Source organism: Athene noctua, chromosome 6, assembly GCF_965140245.1.
Source record: "Athene noctua chromosome 6, bAthNoc1.hap1.1, whole genome shotgun sequence".
Taxonomy (NCBI): Eukaryota; Metazoa; Chordata; class Aves; order Strigiformes; family Strigidae; genus Athene; species Athene noctua.
In genome coordinates this window covers 15,177,627-15,197,277 of record NC_134042.1, presented here as the reverse complement: position 1 = coordinate 15,197,277, position 19,651 = coordinate 15,177,627, and the positions used below count along the sequence as shown (strand labels likewise).

The 19,651-nt window shown below is 46.5% G+C and overlaps 1 protein-coding gene across 4 annotated transcripts in view; it reads left to right on the top strand.

The window, feature by feature from the left end:
• Positions 1-7,117, top strand: part of GALNT16 (polypeptide N-acetylgalactosaminyltransferase 16) — a 97,590-nt gene extending 90,473 nt beyond the window's left edge. For all 4 annotated transcript variants that reach the window (XM_074909703.1, XM_074909701.1, XM_074909702.1 and 1 more), the window contains one exon: positions 1,668-7,117. In XM_074909703.1, coding sequence (XP_074765804.1) covers positions 1,668-1,805 — 138 coding nt within the window. In that variant the 3' untranslated portion in view covers positions 1,806-7,117. The remainder of the gene's footprint in view (positions 1-1,667) is intronic.
• The last annotated feature ends 12,534 nt before the right edge of the window (positions 7,118-19,651 follow it).

The following is a 19,651-nucleotide window of genomic DNA, read 5'->3' as shown; positions in this document are numbered from 1 at the left end:
TGCTTTCCACTCCATCATTACAGCTGCTGCTTTATGGTGTTAACTCTTTCTCAGCTCTTTGTAGGGAGACTTCTGCCAGATGAGAGCCAGTTGGCTCTGGGACCTGTGTAGGCAGTGGGTTACAGCAGCTGGTGAGGGCATTGCAGTGCACAGACTGCATCGTATCTTCCTCTCCATCATCACTACATTCCTCTGCCCCCTTGCCTATTAAAACCAGCTTCTTCCTGCTGCACAAACAGCTCTTCTTTAATGCTATCCTGTCAGACAGGGCTAGCAGTGCTGACAAAGTGATTCTGCCTCTGGTATTTAGTCTTGAAGGAATATGTGATACAGGAGCAACAGATTACTCTGGGCTTTACAACTGCCCTGCCCTCCAAGAAACGTAACCAGCACACAGATTTGGAGGAGAGCTGCCAGCAATATGTGAACATAAATGGATGTCTTAAACCACATGGCATGTGGCAATCTGCTTGAAAGTGTTGTAGGTTTTGTCATTGTCCGGATGTCCCTTTGCATATCATTTCTGCAACAGCTTTGAGGTCCATCAGTGTTGTCAAACTGCTTCTTTTTCTTCATCAGTCTCATGGGTTAGCCAAAACATCCTCATAATATTCCTAAGCTGTTTACTGACAGCACCCAGACCCTGATTCCAACTGAGTCATCTGTGCAACTGAAAAGAGTGATGGGAAAATCCCCGGAGCCTGGAGCACTCAATCCAATAACCTGCTGATCTCAGCTGTGTCCCACTGGAGGGAAATGACATGAGCCTCACCTGGGAGATTCCAAGTCCACAGACTAATTTCTGCTTTTTTCTCTTTACTATCAGCCACAACAGTCCCAGTTCTTTACAGCAGGGATGGAAGGTACAACCCTTTCCCAGCAGAATTTGCAATTCAAGGTTAGGACATATGTTTTGTTTCCTGGAAAGCAGCACAACCAAAGAGGACTTCAGGAAAGGGTGGCATGTGGGACATCTTGGATGTGCTCTGAGGGGAGCAGACCCAGAGGACAGCACTGCAGAAAGCAGAGCAAGATGTACTGAGAAGCTGTCAAATGAACACTTATAAACTGAAATGTTGGCAGGGCAGATAAGATTATGAAGAAGAGCCAGCTGAGAAGGGTGCAGAGCTATAAAGAGCTTTTAGTGTAGTGCTGATCAAAATCTTGAATATGATGAGAGATGAGGGGACATGGAAGAGAGATAGATATGAGCTAGTCAAGCAGCAAGTGTGATTTTTGCTTTCTATGGATAGATTGCTTTCCATGTTGGGAATGATTTCAATACTTTGCTTTCTATGGATTGGAAAGAAACCATATGAGGGTTTCAGGTTTTGACAGGTATCCAGGTGCCTAGAGGTGCAGGACAAAGAATGGCAGGGAAATTGTGAATATATGTTCTTGAAAATGCCACTACTTGATTTTTTTTATTGTTTGCCTTCTAGGTGCTTCTGAATATCTAGCTCTAGAACTCAGCTAAATTCATACTCCAGATATCACTAATACAGGAAAACACTGCTTTGGGGATGCTGCCCATACCCAGGTTTTCAGGCTCCCCAGTTGTTGGGGTTTACTTGACATTTATGCTCAAACTTTCTCCTTCAGCTTGGAAGTATCAGTTTCGTGGTGAAATGGAAGTAACAACGTGTTTCTTCTCTGTCTTCTCACAGAAGTGGAAGATGAAAGGGAGTTTCATTCAACACTTTGTCAGCGGTCTCTGCCTGGAAAACCAGACTGGGAGAGTGGTGACCAACCCTTGCCAAGCAGGTGTACCTGGCCAACAGTGGGAGCTGCTGCAAGCAACATGATGGTAGCACAGAGATCTCCTTGTTTCTTTGTGCATGAGACTTTGGGAACAGAGGGGGATTGGGAAGGGAGGAATGATTTTGTATGTCTGACCCTAAATGTTTTCATTGTGCCCATCAGCAAGCCACCATTTCAGCTGAGCACTTGGTGTTTTTGAGCTTTTCAGAGAAGAAGCTGGGGGTGAAAGAGGGATGAGGAGAGTTGTTGAAATCTTCCCATCTGTTGTCTTAAGTTCTCCTTTGTGGCTGATGTCCATGCACAGCTGCACCCAGAGAGGGGGAAGACCCAGCCCAATACTCGCAGTGACCAGAACTGCCTTGCAGCTCTTCCCATCTGTTCCCTTCTCTGCATCCACAGTCCATGACCTTCAGTCCAACAGCTTAGACGATGCTTCTACAAACATTGGTAGCTCTTTGTCTTCCCTGGCTTTTCGCTCTAACATCGTGCATCATTTATGCATGTGTGTCTCTCAGTGAGGACTGGCCAGAAGAAGAGTCATCATGATGAGTGGAGGGGCTGGGAAGGAATTAGCAGACCCTGGGGGCAGGTTTGTAACCGGTTTGTGGTGGGCCGTTCCTTGCTCTGCTCCCAGTAGCTGGCCTACAGCCAAATGGGCTGAGGTTGGCACAGTGCTGACAAGAGAGCTGGAAAAGGGACAATCTATTTTAGCAGCATAACCAGGGACTGTTCTGGGGATTATTTCCTGTTGAATTCCTGCTTCCAGTTTTTTTACGGGTGGAAGGCCAGCCCTGCCTCTGTGAGTGATCCAAGCCTGCAGGCAGCCCAGCTGGACCTGGGTTCAGGGAACCACACTCTTGTGGAGCTGGTCAGAGATGGGTGCTGACACTTTGGGATGCCAGGGAAGCTGGGACCGTTCTCTGGCTGCTCCTCCTGGTGCTGCCAGACACTGCCCGCTGCACCCCACACCGAATGTGGTGCACAGAGCTGTGTGGGCAGTGCACACTGACAGTGCCACTGCACTTGGCTCAGGCCTCTGGCAGGAGCCCACCCTGTTCCCCACTGCTAGAGGCAAAAGGGGACGGTCCCTGGGTCATCGCAGGCTTCCTGCTGCTGGCCAGGCAGGAGCACAGCCCTCTCGCTGGCTCTTCGGCTCTGCATGGGCTCTGCATGGCCCTTGTGAACACAGCCTGGCATGACAAGCCACCCAGTCTGTCTAGTCACCTTTCCCCCTCTCTCTCAGAAAGAGAAGGTGACAAGGCCTGGGGCTGCTCCACTTGCAATGCCCAGCTCTCCTCCCAGTGGGCACCTTGGGGAGTTTAGTTGGTACAGCTGAAACTGCTGCCTGTCCAGATGCTGCCACAGTGTACAGCCCTGCCCTGAGAGATCTCTCCTTTGTGTTCTGGAAATACCAGAGACAGCTGGTATCTCTAACTAGCATCCCAGTCCTGCTCCCAGTTACCAGTCAGCTATAGCTGAATGTGGGTTTTCAGACCTGCCAGGAGAAGCTTACCTATTCAAATTAAAAAAAAAAAAAAATCACCACAACCTTACCTTTTCCTTCTAGATCTGTTAACTTTTCCTCTTGGAGCTAGGTTTTGTAAACCAACCCTCATGGGCAGGTTTACCTGGGCACAAACCAACCCGCAGGGCAACCAGATGGTGAGGCCACCTTCAGTAGACAATTGCTTGCCTGGATCCTTTCTGATCTGCTATAGAAGAAGCAGGATGTTCATTTGGATTCTGAGCAGCTGGCTGCTTTTGATCATGTTTGCATCCCTTTTTAGTTCTTTATCGTAGCTTGGTATTAGCCCAGATAGTTGACAAAAGAACAGATACTGTTCTTCATTAGGTTGCATGTGCTCAGAAGTGCTTGTGTTAGAACTGAACAATTTGTTTTCTGTTCTCGGTTCTTTTATTTAAAAAATTAAATCAGTCATGTGGCAGAAGCTCTTTTCCTGTTTCCTCCTTCACTTTGACATCATCAGCTCACCATCTCAACAGTATGATTAACCAGATGAATGACCTGCCCACACTGTGACAACTCAGGAGGCAGTTCCCTTTGGTCCCAAGCTTACAGCATGGTGCAGCCACTCTTCTGTGTGGGAATGGGGGCACTGACTTTACAGAGGTTTCTCTTTCCCTATATAGAGATGCTTTGGGCCTGAACCACTGAGGCCAAGAGGAGAGAAAGAAAGAAAATAGCCTAGGAAAAGAAAAAGGGCAGGGCAGACAGGCCCATCGGGAGAAGAGATGCCATCCATCCTACTAGCAATTGCTTTTTTAAACAAGAATATGCAGGAGATGCTACTTCCAGAACAGCATCATTAGGGAGTAGGAGACAGGAACAGTCAAGTTCTCACATCTGGCTTCAAAAAAGTTGATACAAAGACAGATGAAAGGCCATTGAGCAGATACTGTATGTAACAAAGTGCTGAAGGATTATGTATTTTCCTCAAAATGCATCCTAAGTGGACCATCTGAGCTTCCCCCATTTCACTCTCCAGCAGCTTAAGGGTTGCAGCTAACAGCACATTCACTCCTCCACCGGGTACTGCTTCCTTCCTCCTTGCTCCCACTGTGCGTGCAGCTTTCTTGTAGTTCCTTCTTCATAACTTTACTGGGACTAGGACCCAGCTCCTCTACAAACACTTCTCCTGACTGCTGCAGACCACAGAAGCTCTGCTTATCTACAGCCTCCAAGCTCTGGGCCAGCCCTGCGTCAGAGGGCTCTTGTCAGCACCCTGGCTACTGCCCTTGACTTTGTGCTTGGCTCTGATGTTGGAGGTTACCGACCACTCCCAGAGCAGAGGTACCTGGACTAGCGGCGTTGATTTGTGCCTCTGTTCCTACTGCTCACCGCCTGGCAGAGTGGGAACTGGCACCCATTTGGGGCTGTGAGCTGGGGCAGCTGAAGATTGGACACTCTCCTTCTTCAGGTGCCCCGGCCGGGCGGAGGAAAGGGAAAAGGTGGGCATATGCTAGAGGTCATAACTTAAATGGTTCCTGGAGTTAGGGGCTACCAGAGCCCTGACTCCACCTGGTTTGGACACGTTCTCCAGAGGTCACCTCCCCACTGCTTACTCCACTGCCCGCTAAAGCACTGCTCACAGGACCTTCCTGTAGGTCCAACGCAGACCTCCCCCCACATCATCTGGAAGCCATTGGTCTCCAGTGGATTTGAGCAATTTCTTACAAAGAGGTGCATAACAAAAGGCTGCTTTCAAGTGTGGGCAAACTAAACTTCTCAGAATAAGCAAAGTCTGGTCCAAACTCATTATTAGCACACTTTCCTTGCACTGAAGGGAAGGAGGAACGATGTTATTTGTACTTCTTTCCCCCAAGGTTTATGCAGTGCCATGTTTTGAAACAAATTCCAGTGGGGTTTCTGAAAGCAAACTGACTGAGCCATCAAATTTGGCCCAGTGATTTGTTTCTTTAGCAGTCAGAACAAGCAGCTGCTCTGCCCTTTACTTTAAACAGCCCCCTAGACTGTCAAGACAGATCATTTGCATTGGTAATACCTTTTAAGAAAGCTGTTATTGTATCAGATCATCCAATGTAATTTTGTGTGCTGTGAACCAATGGGGGTTTATTTAAGAGGAGCTGAAACTACTGTTGTACAGAAATCAATTTGGAAATGTTTATTTTCCCCACTCACTTGTAAGTTGCACTTTGCCAGATGTAATTTATGTGGAGCCTAGATTTGTTTTCCCTTTTCTTGAAGAAAGCATGTGCCAGAATCTGTTTAACGCCTGGAATAAAATCCACTTTGAAACAAGCGTTTCAGCCTGGTTTTATTCCCCCTTACTTCCCATCGATAAAGAGCCTCCAATCCTTTCTTGCCTGTTTCCTTGCCTCTGTCTTTCACTGGGTTGGTCCCCCCAGACATACATTCTTTACATGGATTCCTGGGTGATTCTAGACGGACACTGCAGGAGCTGGCAGAGATTTCTAGGATACAATTCAGTTGAAAACGGCTGAAGACGCCCTCCTCAGCTGGTGGGCAGGAAAGTATCCTTTCTGGCGAGAATTAAGAGCAGTTAACAGACTGGCTTTTACATGCTGAAAGAAATAGCTGGGGGTGGGGAGCATTAATTCTTCCTGTTACTCCCTCCGTGATCTTTTCCTCAGGCTATCAGCCTCCCTATTCCTTACTAAGCCTACCACAGGTCTTTCTTCTGCCTCTAGCTTGAGGGCAGGGAAGCATCACCACCCACAGATGCCTCCTAGCATGCACATTGTTGAGCCTCAAATACTGTGACTCCCCAAGTAGGCTGGTAAACTTTCCAAATCTCACTTTATAAAGAAAAAAAAAAGCCTAGCCAGCAATGTCGATTTAGAGGCTTTGAGTTTAAAATCAGGGCTTAACTGCCTGCTAGTTCACCGACAAATGTTTTTATTAGACTAGGATCAGCTGGCTCTGCCTCTGCAGAACGCAGCTGTGCTGGAGCCTCCATCTAGCGAAGATAGGTGAAGGTGTGCTGGAAGCTAGCTGGTGTGGGGGCAACCAGAACTTCCCCCTGCTGCCTGGTAGTATATCTGGTGTTTGAGTGCTCTGGGAACTCGATGGAAAAGAGTTGGGGCTTTCTCTCCTAGTGCTGCTTCTGTAGCAGGACATCAGTTGGGCTGTGTCCCTGGAGTCCTGCCATGCACGCCCTGAGTGGTGACAACCTGTGGGAGACTGAAATGTCAAACGCTTGTCTCAATTGCTTGTGTGTGTGCTTTGAGTCAAGGGGCGATGGCAGTAACACCTCGAACATTTAGTCTAAGGAATGTCACCCAAGGAAGCAGGAGTGTATCGAAGGATGCACCCCCCACTCCCTTGCAGTTGTATTGATAAACTCCTTAGATAAGCCTCAAAGGGGACACAGGGACTGAGTGAAACCAAATGTTTCCCCTCAAGCAGAAATACCAGAAATGCCGGTTGTGTAAGCCCGATACTTTGTGGCTCTACTGTGTAAGCCAGACACCGTGCTTGCCTTACTAATGACTTCTTACCGTCGCTATTGAAGTGGTGACAAGAACAGAAGCCCGATGGTTGCTCAAGAAGCATGAAGTCAGCAAAAATCTGGGAACAGAGGAAAAACCAAAGGTGGGCAGGGTAAGTACGATCACCAACTCAATTGGACAAGGGATGGTGCACCTATTTCTCCCTCGATGCATGTGCAGAACCCATGCTCTGCCTTTTTCCTCATCTCTCATGGAAATGAATTTGTAGAATACCCGCCCCTCCTCATCTAGTATGCTAATCAGCTGATAAGATAACTTAAAAGGCAACAGACAACTTTGCTGTGTGTGCACCCACCACCAAAGAACTGAAGACCAATTTGATGCTGCTGAATCCATGGTGGTGACTATTCTTGCAACTTTATTCTGGATGCTTGCTTGATTTCTGTCTTCTCCTTGCATTCTGTCCTATTCCTACCACTCTTCAATTTATTTTAATAATAAAAAACTGTTTTGAGTGTATGGCATTTGACCTTGATTGTGTCTTAATCTCACTCTTGGGATCATATTGAAACCTCTCCCGACACTGGATTGGGGCACCACCAACGTGCCCTAGAAACCAGGAGATTTTCAGCCTATAATGATGGCTGGGAAGACTTTTAATTAGTCCTGTCTAGGAAAATGAAATATTGGTCTTCTGAAGAGCCAAACTCAGGGCTTGGGGCAGGAAGGAGAAATGAGTGAGGGATGAGTTCCCCTCTGAGGAGCATAGGGTCAGACATACAGTGATCTGGCGCATAAATGAGGTAGGGAAGAGTTTGGAGTAGAAACAGTAGCATCAAAGGGAACTAGAACCAAGTGTGGGGAAAATCACAGGGGAGTAATTCCTTTGCAGGAGGTTAAAGTCAGAGAAGCACCACATCCACAGCGGTCACGCAGTTGGGTCAAATTTGGTAAATGATTTGTCTTAAAAGGCAAATCAAGTATTGTTTGGATTTGTTGGGTTTGTTTGGGTTTTTTAAAATATTCAAATAGTTCATGTTAACACTCACAAAGCAGATTATTTTCTTAGAAACAGAGATGTTCTCCAGGCTACATTCAGTAAGAAAGTTAGATCTCATTTTTCTGCCATCTGTTAAAAGGAACTGCCTTGATACGGAGACCTAACTTGGGTGTCTCTTGATTCTCAAAACCCTCTGCTGTTGGGCTGCAGGATGTGTTGGGGTGCATATCACTATCCCTCTTATCAGACCTCTTCAGCATTTTAGAAGTATACACTAATTGCATAAGTGCCTGGAAACCTGTTCTTCCCTTGGGCAAGCATCCTGACACACTTCTTGCATTCTTTCTCTTTTGGTCACCTACTGTACTGGGTTTGTGTGGCAAGGTTTTGGTAGCTGGGGGAGTACAGGGCTGGCTTCTGTAAGAAGCTGCTCGAAGCTTCCCCTGTGTCCGGCAGAGCCAACGCAGCCAGCTCCAGGACAGACCCGCCGCCGGCCAGGGCCGAGCCCGTCAGCGACCATGGTAGCGCCTCTGGGATAACGTATTTCACAAAATCACAGAATCATCTAGGTTGGAAAGGACCTTGAAGATCATCTAGTCCAACTGTTGACCTAGCACTGACAGTTCCCAACTCCACCATATCCCTCAGTGCTATGTTAACGCAACTCTTAAACACCTCCAGGGATGGGGACTCCACCACCTCCCTGGGCAGCCCATTCCAACACCCAACAACTCGTTCTGTAAAGAAATGCTTCCTGATATCCAGTCTAAACCTTCCCTGGTGCAACTTGAGGCCATTCCCTCTTGTCCTATTGCTTGTTACTTGGTTCAAGAGGCTCATTCCCAGCTCTCTGCACCCTCCTTTCAGGGAGCTGTAGAGGGCGATGAGGTCTCCCCTCAGCCTCCTCCAGACTAAACACCCCCAGTTCCCTCAGCCGCTCCCCGTACGACCTGTGCTCCAGACCCTGCACCAGCTCCGTTGCCCTTCTCTGGACACGCTCGAGTCATTCAATGTCCTTTTGTAGTGAGGGGCCCAAAACCGAACACAGGAATCGAGGTGCGGTATTTAAGGAGGGGAAAAATTTGCTGCGCAACAGCAACTTCAGGCGGAGAGAGGAGCGAGAATATGTGAGAGCAACAACTCTGCAGCCACCAAGGTCAGTGGGTGCTGCAGGCGCGGGAGCAGAGATCCCCCCGCAGCCCGTGGGGCAGACCCTGGTGAGGCAGCTGAGCCCTGCACCCACGGCGGTTACGGAGGAGCCGATATCCACCTGCAGGCCGAGGAGGACCCCACACCAGAGCGGGGGGATGCGCCCAGAGGAGGCTGTGACCCCGTGGGAAGAGAGGAGCCCAGGCTGAAGCAGGTTCGCTGGCAAGACTTGTGACCCCATGGGGAACCACACTGGATCAGGCTGCTCCTGAAGGACTGCACCCCGTGGGAAGGACCTGCACTGGAGCAGGGGAAGTGCATGAGGAGTCCTCCCCATGAGGAGGAAAGAGCAGCAGAGACAACGGGTGATGAACTGACCACAACCCCCATTCCCTACTGGAGGAGGCAGAGCATTCAGGAGAAGAATTAAGCCTGGGAAGAAGGGAGGGGTGGGAGGAAGGTGTTTTAAGATTTGTTTTATTTCTCATTATCCTACTCGGATTTGTTCAGCAATAAATTAAGTTAAATTTTCCTGAGTTGAGTCTGGTTTGCTCATGATGGTAACTGGTGAATGGTCTCTCCTTATCTTGACCCACAAGTCTTATATTTTCTCTCCTCTGTCCAGCTGAGGAGGAGAGTGATAGAGCGGCTTTGGGTGGGCACCTGGCATCTAGCCAGGGTCAACCCACCACACCAACACAGCTGAAGAGCTTCTGTTATTAGGCAGCCTAAGATTCATTGTGACTTGTGAGCATTTTAAAACAGAAGCAGAGAAGCCCCAGAGAACTGCAAATGTTGAAATTATATGTTTAGATCTATCTGAAACAAAACCTGTTTTCAGTGTGTTTGTTTTGCTGCTATGGTAGCAAAAAATCAGCAGTGCTCTGCCCTGTGAAAATAAATGGGGTGTTTGCAGCATGCTGGGCTTCTGGCTTTGCTTCTCCAGTGGACAACTCTGTGCCCACATGTGGGCAGGAGGCATTGCCCCTCTGCCTCTCTCCCAGCTTGGGTACAAGGTCACAGGATGTCATCCACATTCTAGGGCTTTGTTTCTGTAAGGTGTTTTGCAAACACGTGTGATACAGTTCAGAGCTGTGTCAGAAATGTTTCTGTGCTGCAGTGTGTTGCAAAGGTGCTGCTGGGCAATGGTAAGCTGGGTACAGGAGGGAAGTGAACAATTTTTTTCTTTTAGAACTGATCTGCATCTGTTTGAAAAATGCTGCTTAAATACCATTAGTGACTTAATTAAAACCAGGCCAGAATCGGGTAGTATTTCTGTGCTGGAAGCAACACTGGGTCAGTGTTCAGATCTGCCTATTTTTGAATCAGGGACATCCCATCCAAATGGAAATAGCGGCTTCTGCTTGTCTGCTTGACATATTGATGAAACTTGTGCATTACAAATCTGAGTCATTAAACTAAATCCAGCTTCATCTGTATTGTATGGTGCAAAAAAAAAAAAAAAGGAATGAGAGAAAAGATAACAAAATAATCCACTTGGGACAAAATTGTGTTTTAACATGATTTTGGTGGAAACCAGCTTATCTGGTTTTGATTTCCATGGAAACTAGTACAGCAACACTGCTCACCACTGCCTGCAGTGGGGCTGAGCTTGGCACTAACAACTGCAGCGGTGCACTGGGTGATGAGCGGGCTGGTGACTAGGGGATGCTCAGATTCATGGGACCCTCCACACCTCCTGATCTGTCTCAACTTCCTTTTCCCAAGGGCTCTTCTCCCTGAATTTTGTGGTCAGAGCCCAGGGCTGCTTTGCCTTATCCCTGTCTCAGCCTCAAGGGATGGGTGGATCTCAGTATCGCCTTCTCTGTAGCAGCCTGAGCTTCCTGTAAGCGTGGTGACTCCTGGGGTAGTCGTGAGCTCTGACGGGCCTCGCCGCAGCTCTCGAGATTTCTCTTCACTTCACGCCCTGGCATGTCATGCCACTGTCCTATGGGGCTGCCACGGGGTCTCCTAGTTGTTATTTAATTTTAACTGTAGACCTGCTGCTGTCTGCTATTGGCTTCCCTTCAGCAGGTGGGTGACCAGAACTGGCCCTGCAGCATAGCTGTATTTTGGAAGTGACCACAAAGGTTTCAGAGAAGTGGGGCAGCTGCATACAAAGTAGAAAAAACAGCTTATTTGAAGAGATGACATCTTTTTATAGTTCACCAGTGCTTGTGTGATTTTCTTTACCCACAAAAATGCCTTGTTTCCCAGTCCTCCCATCATATAATGAGAGCAAACCAGAAGTCATGTCAGTGCTGGTATATTTTGAGGGCAATGGTTTACCTTTTGCGCATGCTAAAGAGAAGCAGTGTTGTTGCCAGTGCTGTGGCAAGAAGAAAAGCAGTGGAAGTGCTGAAATAGGTGTGAAGGCACTCAAAGGTGGCCATAATTTCCAGAGTAGAAAAAATGGGAAGATGGCTGATGAGTGCTTTTCAGCCCGATCAGTACTAGAGCAACACGGTAAAGAAGAAAGGGGTGTGAAAGGAGCAGGAGTCTTTCTGTGATGGCTGGGGGAGTTTCTAGGACAAGAAGACTGTGGGTCAGGCCCTGAGGACAACATAGACATGTCTCTTGTTTCTAATTCCTGCTGCCCCCAGCCCTTCTGCAAGCTGTCCCCCTTCTGTTTTGGGGGACAACTTGGCCTGGTCCGGGCAGCTGGTGGGACATGGACAAAGGGTGTTCAGGCTGTGACTTTCAAGCCTGGCTCCCACCAGACAGATGTTACACAGCTGGCAGCAGGACTGCCCTGGTATGAAGGTGTCTGTATATCAGGCTGCTGCACAAAGCGGGGCACCGTGGTGACTTGAGACTGATGTCCCTGCCCGGGTGTTGGACCCAGTTGCATCCACCTGCTTCTCTCCTTGGCTCTCTTTGAAACATGTCTCCTGAGTCTTGTTTCTCAGGAACTCAGTGAAGATCAGACAGTCCAAGGCTGGCCAGGCCTGAACTAGAAGATCTTTTCTACCCATCATCACGGTGATTCCTTCCATTTTAGAATAAACACAAGAGCCACCAGTGCTACAGCTGGAAATTCAGTGGAGAACATGTAATGGGGACAGTTAATTCTGAGTTTTGCCTCATCTTACCAAGGGACAGAGTCGCATCAGTGTAGGGTGAGTGCAGACCAGTCACATCAGCTCCCAGTACTCAGTACTTCTCTGAACTTAGAATGGGTCCATCTGGCTGCCACATGACGCAAACTTCAATTCAGCCACCTTGGAAAAGCACTTTATCCATGGCAAAGAGAAACCATTATTGTTATTGGTGTTTCCTGAGCAATGTTCTGCTGCCAGTTGTTTAATTCTTTGTGGAGTTTTTCCTTTGCTCAATCAGTCTCTGCGTTTGCTGTGCTCGCAGTGCAGCGTGAGAAAAGCAAGCGCTCCCTGTGGCAAGGCAGCCGGTGCTGCCTGGAGCTCAGAGTGGGCTGCTACAGCAGCAACTACCCTGCAGCTGGTGTGTGCACCTACACGTCCTGCCTTGCCTGCCCAGACAGGCAGGAAAACAAGGGTGACATTCTTGCTCTATTTAGCCTCTGTGTGTTTTGCCATCATCTTCACTTACATCTGCTTTTTTCCCTTCTGGTCTTAAAACAGACATTACGGGTGAGGAGATGGAACAGAGAAACATTTTTCTTAGCAGAAATTGATGATGGGCTTTCTCCTCATTGCTGCATTTTTCCTTCTCTTTTGCAGGGTTTGTGGGGGGTGTTACTCATTAGGATGTACACTTGTCGGATGTGGGAAATGCACTCAGTCTAAATCATTGTTCGTGCTTGGATTAAATTTCTGATTGTGCATTTTAATACTGTTGGCTTTAAAAAAATGTGAGTGGCTGGGAGAATGCTGCCCATCAGCAGTCACTGGCTTTGTGGCAGGAGCACTAGAGAGCTGGCCCAAGGCAGGGGAGACTGAGGGATAGTGGGGAGCTCAGTGGTTATCCTGCTTGGATAGGGGACAGACACAGGGAAATTGGTAGTCTAAATCTTGAAGTGGCTACAAGGAAAGAGAGAAATACAGCTAAATCTTGAAGTAGCTCTGCCTTCTGTACTAGCAGTGTTCAGGAGATGCTCTGTACTTCTCCTCCCTTGGTGTCCAGCATCACCTCTCTTCCCCTTTGAAACACCTTACCTATCTCAGGTCGTTCATCTGCAGTACTGCCCACACTGGTACTTCTCCCCATTAAAATTAGCTGTGTAGATGAAGGCTTGACTATGTGGGCTTTTTAGTATCAGGACTGCCTCTGCTGCTGAACATGCTGCAGGGTGGGAAACATGTAAATGGTGTTTCAGCAACTCAGGCGTGGAGGGGCCTCTTTGGGGCAGAACTTGTTTTTTCTAAGTAATTTTTCAGATCTTTGAGGAAAAGTAGCAAATTATAGCAGAGACTTTATTCCAGACTGCTGTATTTGCTCAGCCTTGTGTATTAGGCTTGCAGGCTGCTTTGTCCTTTTGGCCAGCCCTGAGGAGTTTTAAGGCATCCCCCAGACCATGTGCTTACTGGCACGGGCTAGCACAGTGCAGCCTGACTGTGGGCTGAGATTTCAGCTGCCATGGGAGAGTTCACTCCTCGCTCAGCAATTGCTCTTACCTCCTGTCATGTCTGGGATTTTCATGGGAGCCTTCACCTCCAGGAGTTTTGTTTAGTTTATATCACAGCCGGTGAGAGCTGTTGATGCTGCAGCCTTAAATATCTGTTAATGAAAACGGGTATTAAAAATGCGACAGATGTAGCTAAATCTAAAAGCATACCAAAGGGTCTTCTGCTTGGGGTTAAATTACAGAGTGCGAATGTTAAGGATGGTTCTCTCCCAAGGCTTCTGCTCCAAGTGCAGCGTTTTTAGTCTTCTGTGTTTTAACTCTCTTAAATGCTATTGCGTGAAATACGTTGTGTGCAGGAGTTTTTTTTTAACTAGAGGCTACACGTTATAATGCTGTTGACAAGGACAACCAAATGATGTCAAAGTCCCTCTAATTATCCCAAGCTGAAGTGTCACCTCTGCTTTCTGTCTAAGTAGATGAAAGCAATGTTCAAAGAGACGCACTTAATACCGGAGCATTTTTCAAGGCAATCAACTGCTCCAAGCTCTTTTCCCCCTAAGCAATCTAAATGCTAAATAGATCTTTAAAATAATTACCATATCTAAGACGAGGAGCCATTTTCCCCTGCAAACACCTGATGCTCATTAGCAATAGTTAACGTGTCACACATCACCTCTGTTTACTCCAGACTTTTTTGGCAGGAGTTTGTCAGGTGTCTGCAAGTGCTGATCCCATGCTGAAAAGCTTGGGGAAGCCTCTTGAGCACAAATCCTTTGTCCTGAGAGAGAAGGGGTCTGTATTTCTGCAAAACTCTTCCCTTCCCCCGCCCTCCCAACTTCATTTTGATTTTGTTAAAAGTAAATAGTGTCAGTGAACAACACCAACCTGGCACCAGCCTAAGACAGGTCCCCAAATCAGAGATGAGTTTAGGACTGAGGGTGGTAGAAAAGCTGGCTTTAACCTGTCTTCGTAGCTCTTCTTTCCCAGGTCAGAACAAGACACAGCTGGGTCACTGGTGGCTGCCTGTAGCATCCAAGAGCCCTTGGCAGGACCAGCAGCTGCCAGCAGGGCCCTGGTCCCTTTGCCCAGGAACATCTGGAGCACACACTGGACTGTGAAGGCCGTGGGGCTACTGCAGGGCTGTTAGAGCAGCTTTTTCCCACGACAGACAGAGCCTCCTGCTAGGGGAAGCCCATAGGAAGGGTCTGCTCGCTGCACCTCCTATGGCTGTCAGAAATCACTCCCACCCTTGTACCAATGCAATATATTAATGAAGTAACAGACCCTCTGAATACTGGGGTTGCTCAAGGTAAAGCTATTCTTAGCTCTGTCTGCTAAAGCTGCTCTACTTTACGCCTCACGTACTAATAAAGCTCAATTTGGACAAAGGATGTATGATTCTAGCCTAGTAGTTCAAGAGCTTTCTGCCTCTGGAGCAAGGTCTGGAGTCTGAGATTGCTTCAGGAATTACTTTGCATATTTATTGTGTAACCATTTAATTTTGAGTTCATAAGCAGCCTTTGGAGCACTGCCTGAAATGCAGAACCTTCCTGCCATGCAAATGCCCCAGCTGCTGCTAGAAAACTGTAATTACTTTCCCTCTGGTGCAGGTCATCCTCAGATATTCCATACCAAGGATTTCAGAAGAGCCTCACCATAAGATGTTCAGTGTTTTGCCCTCTAATCCCTTCTGCCAGCTCCAGAAAAGCCTATACATCTTGGTGAAATAGAGAAAGTAGTGACTTTTAAAATTTTTTTTGCATTTATTCACAATGGCTGTGCTCTGAGAAGGCTTACCAAATCAAGAGAAATGGAGGAATACCTTGTTTAAAACAGAGTTCCCATACTCGCAGAGATGGTCTGAACACAGCTGAGACTAAAGTGCTTCTGAGTAGGTGTTGGAGCAGATCCTGAAGTGTGAAGACTGAGATGTATATGTCTGAGGTGACTCCAACTTTGAACAATGATTCAAATCCTACCTACACCCTTCAGATCTGGGCTTCTGGACATCATACATCATTTGGGGTACAGCCTGGAAAAGAGTCTGAAATCATCTGGCTTTGAGCCCTATATTTTGGCAAAGATGCCATACATCCCTCTTCATGCACACTTCTCTCAGTTCTTATTCAAATGTCTCATTTGAATAACGTGTGCTTCATTACCACAGGGGTTCTTTATCCTATAAGATACTGCAAACAAGACTGAAGGTCTTGAGTTAGTGGAGTTCATAGGACCCTTGCACGGGTGTGATGTGCATGGCAATGCTATCATCTGTGAACTCAGAGCCTCCAGACACCATGTCCATTAATAAAACAGATTACAAAATCTCAAAGGGTTTTTTTTGATATTGCTCAGAGGAAAAGCAAGCACTGCTGGAGAAATTTTCTCTGAATTAGATAGTAATAAAACCTGACCCAGAGGACTGTGAGCATGTGTGAGAAGGGTTATGTGGGGGCTTTCCCCCATACCCCAGGGCCCCCACCAGCTGATCTGTTCAATCACATCTTAATCTGACCATAATTCCAGCAAGATAATGAAAGGGAACTGGCAGGAAAGGCTTGGTGCCTGCTGTAGCATGGAGTGACCAAGCAGATCCTGAAAGCTGTAAAAGGTTTTAAGGGGATCAATATTCTCTGTGCTCTCATTTCTAATTGGGTTTTATTGCAGGGCTCTGATTCATGTAGTCCACTAAATGGACTCAGATGCAGTTTCTATAACTGAGTTTATACTCCTAGGGCATAGGATCAAAATAGCAGCAGCAAGCAATTGCCAAGGCCCCTAGAACTCATCTGGAGAAGTAATTGCAAGACTGTTGAAGCATTAAACTTCAAAGAAGCATGGATGTGGCTAAATCAGTATTATTAATTGCATTTAAGTTTACAAAAAAAGTTATCTGCCATGTTAAGAGTCACTTTAAAAACTACTCAGTGCCATGAAGCAGGTATTGCAACTAATTTGTAGTTCTGCTTGCATTCTGGGCAAGTATTTTCTGGGTCTTCATGAAGCCCATGGGTAAACAGTTCCTAAACAGTAACTGTATCAGCTAGAGTTACACCATCTCCATTTCTCTCATTCTCATGACACCGTGGCCAGAACACCAAACTTGTGGGAACAAGGAGGTAAATATATGGAGAAAGACGCTACCTAATTGAACTCCTTATCTGCCTGAGGTCTGCATAAACACTTTAATCTTCCCTGCAAAATGTGTGGAAGAGATTAGTCAATTAAAAGGAAATCCAACATAAAAATCCAACATAGAGTGCTTATGTCTATCTGATCAGACAAGAGTGCCACCTAGTCCATTAGACTGTTTCTGTCGGTGACTCACACCAAGTGTGTAGGGGAAAACATAAGAACAGGGCAACTGCATAGTGCTAGAACAGTCTCAGGACCAATGCATTAGCATCCTGAGCCAGGGATGGATAGCATCCTTGCATTTAACAGGCCTTGATGGATTGCTCTTTATGGGCCTTACCTAAGTAAATAGGAAAAGGGGTGTGTTTCCATTCTCAGGCGATCTTCTGCATTAACTAATTAGCACTACTTATTACTAGTTAGGGTGGGGGTCAGTTTTTGATAGAAAGTAGCACAAGAGGTATCAGTTAGGTCAATGCGTGTGTGAGGAGGGAAAGGGGGAATTGGATTAAAGTATTCAGCATTAAGCTGCTCAGCTGGTGCTAAGTTAGGATCTGCATTTTACTCTTATGTTACTTTAGGAGCCAAAAGAGAGCCCGGGCAAGTCGCACAGGTAGTTCTTTCAATCTGAATTATGTGTCAAACACCTCTGAGGCTAGACCACCCTTCTCCCTGCAACTAGATTTAAGTGATGTCTGACTTCTAATGACAGCATGCCTGGAGGTAGCAATGAATTTTCTACAGGAACAGTTTAAACAGAGAAGTGAGATTTATGGAGCTTAAAAAGTTTTATTTGAGATGTCTTGGAGAGGGTTGATAAAAATTCTGCTGGCTGCTGTTCTTCCCCAGGGGGAATACAGGGCTCAAAGCGAGATGCCCAGGCTTCCCATACCTGGGGAGAATGGGGTCTGAGGAGCAAGACAGGCAGAAGCCAGTGTGCTGAGTAGACAGCTGCTTAGGTTATGCAATATGCTAACAAGATGATTAGTCCATTAATTGTAAGATGGAGAGAGATGCCTATTTTTCCTTGGGATTTTCAGAAGGGAAATACTTCCTGGAGCTATGGCTGACCTGATTTGGGTGCTTTTTTGCCAAGAAATAGCAACACAGTTTCGTAGTTAACATAGCCCTTGCTCTGATCATTTCAGACAGGCTTTGAGTTCTCCAGAATATCCCAGGTGAGTGTCTTCATTAAGATCAACTGCTTGGTTATTCTTGCGTGTCTCGTTCTCAAGCTTTCTAGCTGAAGTTGTTTCATTTTGTATGAGTAATGAGTGCATTTACTTAGAGATGATAGAAGAAAGGGATAGAGGGTGCACTGAGTGATCGCTGAACAATTAAGTGTGTTGTAAACACGAAAACAATGCGTGTAATTTTAGGAGGTGTTAAATGATTCATACTTGGTTAAGACTAAGGAGATATCATTACCACAGTATGAAAGATGGGTAAACTTAATTTAGAGCTGCAGGTGCCTGGAATGATAACTATGTTCAAAGACAAACTTAGATAGGAAAAGCTGCAGAAAATTGCTAGAATGAACAGGAGACAAAGCAACCTGTTGTACGAGAAGAAACTATCAATCACAAATTACTAATTTAGTAGAACTGAGATGGGGAATGATTGCTTTTCCTGGAACATGAGGGGAGAAGTACTTGGAGAAATAATGTAAAAAGATGCTACTAGCACAAAGTGGCTAGAAATTTAAATTAAACTCACTTGGCCTGGAATCTAGAAGGATGCTAATGAGCTGAGAAGCATGTTCTGGAACAATATTACAAGCCAGGCAAGGAAAGTTGCATTGGTTTGTCACTGGCTAAACTTCTGGAGGTGATGGAGATGGAAAAGAAACAATTCTGGATTTATGCATTTCTTCAAAGAGAAGACTTGAATGCTGGCTCTGCTTGCTGCACTCTGGTTATGTCTTGATGTTTTTGCTACATTCCAGTGTTACAGTGGAATAGATCTACAAGCTAAGAATTCCCTCAGAGATCAAGTTAAAGTATTGAGAGAGGAGATTTTTTTTTTTTTTCCCTCCCCCAACCCCCTTCCTGCTCTGAACCTGAGAGTAGGCATAGCTAAAAATGAAATGTGGAGCAAGGTTTATTTCTAGCAGTGTTGACTTTCCGCTTCCACCTGGATACTACATTAGGATGCCTTTGCCTCCCAATGAGATTAGCAGGGAGTGTTGAAGTGGAGGCAGGGGCATGGGTGTGATTGATTTTTCTCTCCACGCATGGCCTGTTTTTTACCTTCCCCTGGCATTTTGCAATGTCCTTGAGCTCTCCTATCAGTACATCACAGATTCCTGAGACCTTTTATCACTTATACAGATTTTTGTTGTTTGTTTGTTGATGGCTGGAAAGGCTTGGGTGGTATGCAAGTATATGGTGGGGGCACAGGGGGTTGCATCTGGGTGGCAGGTCTGATGATCTCTCAGGACTAAACCTCTATGACAGGGCATTATTCTGTGTCCGTGTGACATTGTTCATTTGTTCAAGGAGAACATCAGAACGAGATCAAATCTGACTGTTCTGCACCCTGTCTTTGTCACCTGGGATTAGTTGCGCTTTCTGTAGCTTAGTGACTACTACTGTTGTGTCATGCAAACCCACTCACGAGTATGCGGTAGCCTGCCATTTGCAGCACTGTCCTAGGTGGCCTGGGGAACTCCGAGTTCAAATGAATGCATGAAATTTGTCAGAGTAGGGATTCAAAGCTTAGCTTTCCCATTTTTCATGATATGGGGTGTTCCAGTAGTGAGTCCAATGGAATGGTGGATAATTTAGGTTTGAAGAAAGCTCAGAAGTCAGCTAGTCAAATCCTGCTCAGAGCAGGTCTAACCAAATCAGGTTGCTCATTGCTGTGTCCAGTCAGGTCTTAAACATCTCCAAGGATGGATATTCCCAAAACTCTCAGGGCAACAGGTTTGTGTTGGGAGTGTGTGAAACACAATCCCCTAGCTAATTAAGAAAGTAATAATTTAAATTTAGGGGCCTGCTTCCTGCATAGTCAATGGAGCAATGCAGCATCTGTTTGAACAGGCATTAAATACACTAGTTGGAAGCACTGGTGCATTAGAGATCTGGGTCATACAGGTGTCTCATTTAGCC